Below are 12,685 nucleotides of genomic sequence, written 5' to 3'. Positions count from 1 at the left end.
TTATTAATAACATTTGATTGTCATTATGCTGTTAAACATTATGTAATGTTGCATCAAAATTTGAAGAAACCCCTATTTTGGGCACTGCTCCCATGATGACCATTTAAGGGAAATCATGTCACTTACTGTTCTCAAACTTACAGGAAAGAAACATGGGTCTAACATACAGCTTCAATAGGCAACGCAGTCTGTTTGGTAAATTTTTCTGGCAATTTAACAGTTTTTTGTGAAAATTTAATTTTTCACTTATTTGCATCTTTATTTTCTGTTCTTTGTCTGTACATTTGCCAGCTTTGCTGCCTTGTTTTAATTTATTTATTCCATGAAAGCATCATGATCATGAAATGAATTTTTTTCTGTGATTTAAATAGAGGACGTGCATTTTTGTACTTTTGTCCACACAGATTTATTGCAATTTCTGGACTTCATTGCACAACGTGGACATTTTTTGTTTTCAAGATATAATTCAGACAAGTTTTGAAGGCATATACATACATGACTAAAACAAAAAAAAAAAAAAAACAGAAATTTTGACTCAGTAATTGCTTTTTATCCCCTTTGTTTGTCATCTTTGGAAAATAAATCGACCTGAGCATTGATTTTTTCTGACACACAACTTGTCAGGAGGCGTAACGATTATAGCAAAGATGTACCAGATTGACAGAAGTAGTAAAACTAAAACTGTATCATAATCATCATCATCATTATTATTTTATCTTTCACCCTTTGGGTGGAACAGCAGCAGCCTCAGCAACATGCTTAGATCAAGAGTCCAAGTATTTTGTTTATTTGCACATCACATTGTTCATGGGGTTCCAGTTTAGGTCTCCTAAATATAAGCACTGTAATAATTTGAAGTTCATCATACTGGAAACTTATAGCAGTTTTCTCAAGTGACTACACCCATTTGCCATGCTTTGTGTGATTTTCTAGTTCAGATTCAGGGCTGTGAAGGCCCGAAGTGAGCATAACTAATATACATCTAAAATGTTCAGCAGTGAGTATAAATGAATGAATAAGAATGATTTGGTACTGTAAGGAATACAATCATGTTTATCTTATGTTTTGGCCCTTGGTGACTGTACTATAGTACTATACAGAGGTGGATGGAGGCCTTCTTCTGGGTCTTTCGGAAGACAGTCAGAATTTTCAAGTTCGCATTGACAGGCAGCTAATTTTTTTCTGTCAGAAGACGGTCAAAAATGGAGGACGAATCAACAGAGTTAATTTGGAAAACTGTCAAAAATATCTCTGGATTTGACCCTGCTATATTATCATACTTCGAAGTTTACAGCTAACAAACCTCCTGGGCTATGTAATGTTATTTTTAGGCCCCTAGAGAGGATTGATATATTGCATATCATTTCTGTTGAAATAATATGCTATCTTGTTATTTTAATCCGAAATTGGATTGGAATGATTGCCAAGAATTGCGATTCATTAAGAAGACAATTCTTATTTTTCGATTCCTGGAATTATTTTGTTAAGTTCTGAGCTGAAGATGAATCAGAAGATTGGGTTATATTTCCTTGTCATGTGTTTGGTTCTTACTTAGTGCAGTACATAGCTTACAAAATTAAAATTTTCCAGAATAAGAGGATTGAGGCTGAGCTCTGTGAGGTATAGAATTAGAGATGTCCCCCCTCCCTCTCTCTCTGTCTCTCTCTCTCTGAGTGTGTTAGACAGGGGAGCAGCTTACATGTTTTTGTTTCATTCGAAAATGAAAAAAAAAGCAATAGCATATTTATAGATAAATCAACTGTTACTCGTTTTTAGATAAACATTTAAATAGAGACGTATTTGAATATATATATATATATATATATATATATATATCTGTACTAACAGTGAAAGTAAGTGGCCAAAGGAATTTGGCCTCTTATGTCTTTAATAAGTAATACTTTTTTTATCAACAATAACAAATGACACAAAAGGTAGTGAACAAAGAATTTTTATAGGATTTGCTGATATGTTGTATACAATGATTGAAATGAGCAGATACCAAGCAAAACAAAAAATACATTAACAGTGTATTTTAGGACTCTAATTTTCTAATTTTGTACTTTTATTTCATTTGTTAATCAGTTACTCTGTGTCATTTCAGCTATCATATGCATTACTGAATATTGTTCCTATGTATTTTGGTATTCTTTTCAAGTCTGGATATTAATTCTTACGTTAATCTGAAATTTTCACTGGCACCAGTAAATATGTTTTTTAAGCCAAAATACCTCAAAAGTGCAAGGCAAATTAATCAATACCAGTGATTTCCATTAAAAATTGAAAATAGAAAGAACTGTTTTTTTGTTTATTTTCTTAAGCCAAAGTGATATCAGATAGATCTAGAGGGAGTCACTGTGACTTTCTAAAATTTTATAAGTTGGTGTGTCTAGGAACAGATAACCTTCCGTTTAATAACAGATAATTCTATTCTACATATCTGCTTACAATTCTTCATATCCCAGACACCATGTTGTGTAGAGTCCTATTTCCAACTGCTGCGTATGAACTTAAGATATCAGAGATACCAATATCTAGCATGCAAAGAAGTTTATTTATGCTTTCTTTGTAATTCAAGGAGAGAATGGGGTATAAACGTTAAAAAGGTGGTATGTAGCAGTTATAACAAATTAAACCTGCCAATCAATCCTCAACCCCCTTCCCTATTAAATCTAACAGTTTATTATAAGTTACTGCATGTAGGAGACACTTTCAGCAGGTATAGAGCTTTGGTTTGGAGCAATGAGGGCTCCATGTACCGTTTGACTTTTTACTTCAAGTTGTCCGTGACACTGTGTGCAGAGTAGAGTCACATTAAGATGGCAACTTGACTCCATAAAGATGGCCACTTGACTCCATGATTGGGCAAAGTCACAAATTCCTTGCATCTTTTACAGTCATAAATAGCAAAAAAAGACCTTGCAGTAACATGGTGCCTAAGGAATCTGGCATTCTTGTTGAATCTAAATACTTATCATCAGATTATAAGACAAAGAAAGGAAATTCTGAATATTATTTTGAAGTTCAGCATTGTATGAATCTTTGATCTGAATAAATAATGAGATAGTTCTTCACAGCTGTTAGCAACTTGCTCGATAGTTTTATCATTTCATATTTGATTTACTTAGAGCACACAACACAGGTGACTTCTTTCCCTTCTTTGTACTCAGGACAAGGGAGGGCATAACCACAATCAACTTCAACTGTATAGAAAAGAGCGCCATTTTTATTGCCCTCACCTCCTGCAACCACTTCAGGAGCCTCATCAAGGCAGATATATTCACTTTTTCCATGGTTAGAATGGCTAGAAACTAGGTAACCGTGATATTCCAATGTCCACTTGGCAGGACACGTCTTCCAGGCTGGAATCATGACATGACTGGTGCGGTCTTTGGTGTAGCAAACAGCACACGGGGCATCATGGTCCTTGAAGTTCTCGCCTCCTGCATTGGTCTTTAGGAATGGGTCATTACTGTAACTCCCCATTTCGTATTCAGTGCCATAGATATACGATCCACTTTGGAGGTCATTTTGATAATGGCCCCACTGTGGGACTTTAGGTAGGCACAGGTAGTTGCTTCCTTCTCCTGAATGTGAATAATACGCACTAGCTGCATACCCTGTAAAAAGAACATGCATAAGTTGCTGCATGTTGAAGACTCTTTCAAAAATGAAATGTTGAACAGTGGATCAAAATATGTAGGGGGACTGAAAACTCAACTGTTCACTTTGGCACTGAACACTGTGGCCACTATACATTTCAAGAATGTACTGACCCAGCAAACTACTGTGTACAGATGTCTTAGAATGACCTGGTGTTGTGGTAATCTCTATATTGCCAAACAGATTCACATTGTTCATAGAACAAACCAGAAGCTTATAAGACCAAACAGAGTTCAGATTTGTTTTGAACACAACTAACCAAATATTCACCCTTAGTAACTCATAAACCGATCTGTAAATGTTTAAAGGAGAACCGAATCAATAACATAATGACATGAGCTGTGAATATCCTTCAAGACACATGCACTCATGCACGCACGCATGCACACACACACACACACACACACACACACACACACGGCAATGCTGCATGTAATACCTTCATATAGGAGTTGAGAAGAGGAACTGCAGTTAGTTCTCCCCCATCTTGTGTACACAGATCCATGGCCAGCTGCTTTATGTTGCAAATCTGTAAACAAAAACAATGGTCGAGTTGGTAAAAAAAAGAGATTTTTCCCAAGGACATTAAATGTGTTTGTCACCTGAAATTTTGCCCCTTCATCAAAGGGCATCAATTACATGACTGCCTTGTTAATTGACATACTTCTAGAGCTTGGACATTGCTGACTCAGTCATGTTATCAAGTGCCTTTCAGGAAGGATAGAAGCAGCACTGAAACATTTGTCTCTCAATCAAGCAAAGATGATTTACCTAGATTTATAATAAGTTGTTTGATTCTGTCATCTGTCACGGCAGGACCAGGGGGACCAGCAGGACCAGGGGGACCCTGGGGAAGATAAAAAAGGTGATTTTTGTAAGGAAACTATATGTGAGGCATGACTTTTCACTCTTACTTGAAGGGCCAGATTTAGGAATTAGTCATGTCATCAAGATTCTTTGATTTTTATCAGTCATATTTTGAAGGCATCTATACGGAGCTTTGTTAGTATCATATTAACTTTTTTTATTTTCATTAAAGTTTTATGTCATGGAATTTTCACCGCGGTGAAAATTATTTTCACCGTGGTGAAAAATAATTTACACCGCGGTGGGAATCAATTTTCACCACGGTGGAAAATAATTTTCACCGCGGTGGTAATTCCTGGCCATCTCGGCCCGGGTAATGCATACATGTAGGTTATACGAATCCAACATTTACCAGATGTCTGGAAAGGACGTTGATAAAGACAAGCATATGCACATGCACGCGGTTTAACCGGTCTATGTGCCAATCATCCCAGGAATCTGGAGGAAGTGGGCAGTATTCGAATAGATTAAAAATCACTGAAATGCTGCAATGTTGTATGTGGCTTTTCCCTTTATAATAACTTGTGCATTATTGGGAATATTGGTAGAAAAAAACTTTTCCGAAGAAACCGAGATTACATCTATTAAGATGAGATCTAAGAAACACATCACAAAATATTTAGTAATAACAATGGGATTCCCTTTGCATAAAACTGCAAGCGGGACTTTAATTTCATAGATGGTAAATATAGATGGGAAACTTAAGTTAACGGCAGTGGCCCCACGAACAGATCTACCAACCTTGTGTGTATGTAACAATAGCATGCACCGTGACGGAATCTGGCAAATGTAAGGTTCTCATTACCTATTCATCACCCGGGCCGAGATGGCCAGGAATTACCACCGCGGTGAAAATTATTTTCCACCGTGGTGAAAATTAATTCCCACCGCGGTGTAAATTATTTTCACCGTGGTGAAAATTAATTCCCACCGCGGTGTAAATTATTTTCACCATGGTGAAAATTATTTTCACCGCGGTAGAAATTATTTTCACCGCGGTGAAAATTCCATAAAATAAAACTTAAATGAAAATAGAAAAAAGTTAATATGATACTAACAAAGCTCCGTACATCTAGGCCATCCTAAATATAAGTTATAAATAGATATTTAAGTTGAATTAAAATCTAGGAAAATAATCTGTCTGCATGACCTGGCTTCCCTTGCTTCCATTTTGATTCGAAGCATCTCTCCCATCTCTTCCAGGTTTTCCGTCTCTTCCAGGTTTTCCATCCCTCCCATCTCTGCCTGGAAGCCCTCTGCATGCCCGGGGACAAGTTTGGGCTATAATTATGAAATTATTAGGGTAAACATTCATGAAAAGAGGAAATTAACTCTTATTGAGTAGGTTCATGCATGGAGTTCCATTGTAAAAATCTTTTCTCTCTCTCTCTCTCTCTCTCTCTCTCTCTCAGTATTATGTGTAAACAGTTCACATATTTATTATAAAAAAATTAAGTAGTGCAAGGCTGTAGGCGTACAAAAAGGAATATGTAGTTACTATTTGTGCATGGCTTACGTAATTTCATCTTATATACCACATATACAGGGTATTACTAAATAAAATATTGTTCTGTGAATTTATGCAAACGTCTTATGGGAGCAATATGCACAGCTATTTTTACTTTGGTTAAATGACAGTTTTTAACACTTCAGTCCTTCTCAGGGGAGTAATTTAGAGGGTTTTTTCTGTAAAGTATACTGCTTATTGGAATCCTATTTAAATAAAAAAATTTATTATCTTAGTTACTTAGAGTAACATCAAATGACCCCCTCCCTCTACCTTTCACCTGTCTTGATGAATTAAATGGTCACTGAAGTTACTAGTAATTAGACTCCATCCTCGTTTAACTCGGATTTGTCATGTTTAATATCCAGTCTAGATATTCAAGCAAAGAACTCAAAGACAGGTTGGTGGGGAATTAGATGATTTCTTAAGCCCATACTGGGATTATAATATATTCTGAGTGGTTCCTATTCTAATGCCTTTTTACAGACACATAGCACACATAGATATGGCACAATAAATATAGCCTTCATCTGCATTTGTTGTGGCCATCATCATTGTGCTCTTTCAGAAAAAACACTATAGTAAGTGAAAAATCATTTGAATGATTTTCTTAAAACTTACGGAACTGATGAATATACGTAATGTTCTGGTCAGGTTAATAGATAAAAATGCTCCGGCCATTTTATAAAAAGTTATGTTGTTTTTTATTTTTTTTACAGCATATATTTTACCATGTTCAATACAGACAACACATTTAAAGGAAAAGTGATAGGCCTATTGTCTTCAAACTTACAGAAGTGGTCAATATTACTGAAATAGAGGTTGAATTCCAAAGTCAGCTTGACCATACCAATTCTTCAAAAGTTATGCTAGCCTGTTGTTTTTTTCTCTCTTTTTTTTCAGCATATTTTGTTAAATATCTCCAAACTGAAGGAATTATAGGAAAATTACTGTGGAGGTAAGCCTAAAATTGATGTGGAGATTTTGAGTATGAGCTTAGATTTGACTTTTGACCTATACTTCAAGGTCAATTGGTCCAAAATTTTGCAAAATTTAACTTATCTGCAGTTGAATATTTGTTTGTACTAATTTAATTTGATATAATGGTTAGAAGTTACACTTGGGATCTTCTTTTAACATCCTGAGTCAGTGCATTTTCATGGGAGAAGCAGCCATTAGTTGCTGAACTAAAAACTCTCTTTAATTCTAAAAGATATATATACCTCTTGTTTGTTGAAATTTGTAGAGCTTGTCAAGTGCAACACTGAAGGTGGTGTTGTTTTTCCATATGATAAAGTATTTGCACATTTCCAAAAACTAATGCTCAGTGATAAACATTTTTGAAATAAGATGTGGATTATTTGAAGGGGGGGGGGTGTCTGTGAATGTGAAGCCAACCTCCCCCCCCCCCCAGCCCCCACCCACCCACCATCCTTAATTACAGCTCTATTCATGCTCAGCTTTTGCCTTCTTGGAACATATCAGATGGCAAAATATGTTTGAGTTTTCCTATGTTGTAGTGAGTAGTGACCTCCAAATATGTTTAATGCAATAGCTTAAGTTAAAAACAAGTGTCCATAGATACGTAAACTTTCCTAGGCACATGCGCAGTAAGATCTGATCAGGTGTGGGTTCCAGTATGTTATCCAAATCAAGCAAAATCCAGCACACTTGCAGGATTTTGAGAAACCCATTCACAAAAATTCTCATGAGTTCAGCCTCCTGCAATTATTCGTATTTATTGGGACCTAATCAGATAAATCGCTGTACTGTGAATGGGGTATAATAAAGTGTCAAAAATGAAAAACTCAGTACAGTTTGTTAGTTTCAATCCCTATGTTCAGAATCTCAAAATGAAGCAAGAGGGCATTTAAAATGTTTTATTGACATTTTTCCTACCTTTCCTATCTTAAGTTTTAATTGAACATTTAAAAATGAAAGTGAATTGGTTATTGTACCACCAGCGTTAGCGCTGGCGGTACACATGGTTTCGGTCCCGTCCGGATCGTTCCGCCGGCTCCGTTGGCTCCGCCGGCTCCGTTGGCTCCGCCGGACGGCTACCGTTACCGCTTCTCCTCCTAGACGGTAAGGGCCCCCGTACCCATCTCATGGATTTAGGTCACCTATAATCTCAACTCGTTCCACGTAAAATTTGGGCTTTGTCGGTATTGGGGTCTGGGTGTGGCACTCATTGCAATGCACCCTTGTCTAAAAATGGCAAAATTAAATGCTATTTATCTACCCTACGGAAGGAGTTATGGGAAAAATTTCTATAGACGGCTTTCCAAAAGTCATATGTGTAGATTTCAAATATACCCTTGGATTTGACCTTTGACCTCTACTTCAAGGTCAAATGGGCCAAAATTTTCAAAAAAATGAAATTTTTTACGAAAAAAATTTTTTTTGCCCTGTTATTCAGACACCACACAGACTTAACCAATAATATTATTGGAAAGTGTTACCCTTCAGGTCAACTTTCATCTCCATGAATTTGGGGTCAATCGGTGCATTTTCACGGGAGTAGCGGCCATAAGATACCGAAACTGAAAACCGTCTCTAGTTTGGGAACCGTTAATGCTAGAGACCCATTCTTTTTTGCATTTTGTAGAGCATGTAAAGCCCAACACTGGAGGTGGTCTCGGTTTTTTTGTATTCCATACGGTTTTCGAGTTACGCTATATCAAAAAGTACATATTGGTTGTAAAAGCAAAATGTGCAGTACGGTAATGGATAATAAATTTTGAACTCTGGAAAAATAAAACATAAGGCTTGGCAAAGCAGACAACTTGTGTTCAAAAATGACATTATTTCATCAAATTTGAACTTCTGAAACTTCAGAGCACCTCCTATTTCAAGAATTTTGACCAAAATGACATTTTCTTTATTTTAATTAATTTTTTCTGTACGAAATTTAAGGCACATTATGGTAACTCCAAAATTATAACATCTGGTCCCTTATATCTCCAAAACTGGCAGAGATAGGTCCATAGTTACTATTGAAGTTGAATAGGAAGTCATATACTGGCAATCTTACTATGACCTTGAAATTGACCTTTGACCTACTTTTCACCATGAACTGAACTTTGCAAATTTTTCTTCCCTTTTATCTCCAAAACTGGCAGAGATAGGTCCATAGTTACTATTGAACTTGAATAGGAAGTCATATACTGGCAATCTAAATGTGACCTTAAAATTGACCTTTGACCTACTTTACACCATGAACTGAATTTTGCAAATTTTGCTTTCCTTTTATCTCCAAAACTGGCAGAGATAGGTCCGTAGTTACTATTGAACTTGAATAGGAAGTCATATACTGGCAATCTATATGTGACATTAAAATTGACCTTTGACCTACTTTTCACCATGAACTGAATTTTGCAAATTTTGCTTTCCTTTTATCTCCAAAACTGGCTGAGATAGGTCCGTAGTTACTATTGAATTGAATAGAAAGTCATATACAGGCAATCTAAATGTGACCTTAAAATTGACCTTTGACCTACTTTTCACCATGAACTGAACTTTGCAAAATTTGCTTCCCTTTTATCTCCAAAACTGGCAGAGATAGGTCCATAGTTACTATTGAACTTGAATAGGAAGTCATATACTGGCAATCTAAATGTGACCTTAAAATTGACCTTTGACCTACTTTTCACCATGAACTGAATTTTGCAAATTTTGCTTTCCTTTTATCTCCAAAACTGGCTGAGATAGGTCCGTAGTTACTATTGAAGTTGAATAGGAAGTCATATACTGGCAATCTAAATGTGACCTTAAAATTGACCTTTGACCTACTTTTCACCATAAACTGAACTTTGCAAATTTTACTTCCCTTTTATCTCCAAAACTGGCAGAGATAGGTCCATAGTTACTATTGAACTTGAATAGGAAGTCATATACTGGCAATCTAAATGTGACCTTGAAATTGACCTTTGACCTACTTTTCACCATGAACTGAACTTTGCAAACTTTTCTGCCCTTTTATCTCCAAAACTGGCAGAGATAGGTCCATAGTTACTATTGAACTTGAAAAGGAAGTCATATACTGGCAATCTAAATGTGACCTTAAAATTGACCTTTGACCTACTTTACACCATGAACTGAATTTTGCAAATTTTGCTTCCCTTTTATCTCCAAAACTGGCTGAGATAGGTCTATAGTTACTATTGAAGTTGAATAGGAAGTCATATACTGGCAATCTAAATGTGACCTTGAAATTGACCTTTGACCTACTTTTCACCATGAACTGAACTTTGCAAACTTTTCTGCCCTTTTATCTCCAAAACTGGCAGAGATAGGTCCATAGTTACTATTGAACTTGAAAAGGAAGTCATATACTGACAATCTAAATGTGACCTTTAAATTGACCTTTGACCTACTTTACACCATGAACTGAATTTTGCAAATTTTGCTTCCCTTTTATCTCCAAAACTGGCTGAGATAGGTCTATAGTTACTATTGAACTTGAAAAGGAAGTCATATACTGGCAATCTAAATGTGACCTTAAAATTGACCTTTGACCTACTTTACACCATGAACTGAATTTTGCAAATTTTGCTTTCTTTTTATCTCCAAAACTGGCTGAGATAGGTCCGTAGTTACTATTGAACTTGAATAGGAAGTCATATACTGGCATTATAAATGTGACATTAAAATTGACCTTTGTCCTACTTTTCACCATAAACTGAACTTTGCAAATTTTGCTTCCCTTTTATCTCCAAAACTGGCAGAGATAGGTCCATAGTTACTATTGAACTTGAATAGAAAGTCATATACTGGCAATCTAAATGTGACCTTGAAATTGACCTTTGACCTACTTTTCACCATGAACTGAATTTTGCAAATTTTGCTTCCCTTTTATCTCCAAAACTGGCTGAGATAGGTCCATAGTTACTATTGAAGTTGAATAGGAAGTCCTATACTGGCAATCTAAATGTGACCTTGAAATTGACCTTTGACCTACTTTTTATCATGAACAGAACTCTGCTAATTTCTTTCTCTTTTAACTTCAAACTTGACAGAGATAGGTCCATAGTTACTCTTGAACTTGAATAGGAAGTCATATACTGGCAATTTACTGTGACCTTGAAATTGACCCTTGACCTACCTTACGAAGAACTTAAATTTGATTGTACCATATATATTTTTTGCAATAGTTAAAAAATTCTTGTTGATTGCATTTTTACAGCTTGTCAAGCACAAAACTGGTGGCTGTGTCCCTTATTTTGTGTATGTGGGGGTCTATACGAATGCGTTTGCTCCAGCTGGTGGTACAATATTTGGAGGCGGTATCGCCTCTCTGATCCTCTAGTTGTGTATTGTGTATTATGTAACAAGTGTTTAAAAGGAAAATAACACCTTTCAGTAACTGTGTGTATATTGGCTTTTAATGTGTGATTTTGAATTTCCATGACCCTGAAGACTTTTGCTAGTCACATTTTCTAGATAACTGTATTAGCTGAAGTGCATAAATTAAAAGCTGTGAAGTATTATATACCATTGCATTGAAATGCTCTAAAAAGAAAAGCTTATTACGTATTATTTTGTAACTTACAGGAATAATTGACATACAGCTCAAATTGCTTGAATGGATTATTTTTCTGTCTTGTTGTCTGTACATTTGACAGCTTTGGTGCCCTGTTATCATTTCTAGCTTGGAAGCTCAAAAAGTAACTTTTAAAAGCATGCTACATGATGCGTGACCTACATGACATATGAAACCAATAGACAGTGTAAACAGTGATGTCTTACTGCTGCAGACACATTCAAACGGAGCAAGAGAAAAATTATTTCATATAACAGGCTGAGTTAGTTACACCTTATCTAAAAAAGTATCTGAAATGTAGACTTAGATTTAAAAGAAGGTGAATGGTAGATTACTTACCATTTTGATCCTGCAGAGTCCCTATTTTAAATGCCTTGCCATTGTCATCATTCATTGGTAACAACATATTTGAATCTTTGCCTTCATTAGCATCTTTATTAGGAGCCTGACGAAGAAAGTCCTGCAAATGATTTGAAGGTTGTAATCTAAGCACTGACAATAATAATAATAGTAATAATAATAATAATAATTATTATTATTATTATTATTATTTATTTATTTATTTGAGTCATCCTTGTAATTAATTACCAGGCTATTTAGTTGTCAATCTCTAAAAGTGCATCCGTATCGACTGTGTAGCTGATATAATTATTAAGCATACCCCTTGATGTGAAAAGGCCTAAAATATTACCTGAAGCTGTTGATTTTGTGCTTCCAGTTTTCTGTTCTCATCCCTGTTCCTCACATTCTGTATTTCTTTGTCTTGTCTCTGTTGCCTTTTTTCCATGTGTGACATTCGATCCATCAGCTTGGTTATTTGGTCCACCAGTTTGGCCAAATCATAGTCTTTTACACTTTTTGTTTTGACCTGTGTCCATGCCAATACTAATATAAGAGTGATCACAATGCTTCCTTTATGGGACATCTTTTTTCACCAAAAGAGATTATTATAATGGTCCAGAGCAGTGTAGCCACCTTCTTTGTACTAGACGACTGTAAGAATGGAGAAAATAAATCTCATTATATGCTGACAGTTTGAATTTTCGTGATTCTCTGTAATTAGATATCATTTGTAATTTTCTGTTGTGTTATCTTTAGATGGCTTG

General features: G+C 35.7%; 2 protein-coding genes across 2 annotated transcripts in view; one reads left to right on the top strand and one right to left on the bottom strand.

Moving 5' to 3' along the window:
* LOC106177362 (reelin) overlaps positions 1–12,685 on the top strand; it is an 84,547-nt gene that overhangs the window by 60,139 nt on the left and 11,723 nt on the right. The window lies entirely within an intron of this gene.
* LOC147761304 (uncharacterized) lies at positions 1,936–12,619 on the bottom strand. The gene is made up of 6 exons (XM_087016423.1): positions 12,271–12,619; positions 11,919–12,039; positions 5,681–5,811; positions 4,435–4,510; positions 4,103–4,192; positions 1,936–3,620 (listed from the first exon to the last, which is right to left on the bottom strand). The coding sequence occupies exons 1-6, from the start codon at positions 12,502–12,504 to the stop codon at positions 3,121–3,123; spliced, it is 1,152 nt and encodes a 383-aa protein (XP_086872549.1). The 5' UTR covers positions 12,505–12,619; the 3' UTR covers positions 1,936–3,120.

This window comes from Lingula anatina, chromosome 6, assembly GCF_051362555.1.
Source record: "Lingula anatina isolate TDL-2025a chromosome 6, LinAna3.0, whole genome shotgun sequence".
In the NCBI taxonomy this organism is placed as follows: domain Eukaryota; kingdom Metazoa; phylum Brachiopoda; class Lingulata; order Lingulida; family Lingulidae; genus Lingula; species Lingula anatina.
The sequence above is the reverse complement of the archived record's forward strand: the minus strand, read 5'-3'. Positions and strand labels throughout refer to the sequence as shown.

Bases quoted from the DNA above. Each gene is read 5' to 3' on its own strand.
- LOC147761304 (XM_087016423.1), bottom strand. From the start codon at position 12,504: ATGTCCCATAAAGGAAGCATTGTGATCACTCTTATATTAGTATTGGCA. The intron at 12,040-12,270 runs GTAATATTTTAG...AATCATTTGCAG, and splicing joins CACAAAATCAACAGCTTCAG to GACTTTCTTCGTCAGGCTCC. The intron at 5,812-11,918 runs GTAAGTAATCTA...TCATAATTATAG, and splicing joins GACTCTGCAGGATCAAAATG to CCCAAACTTGTCCCCGGGCA.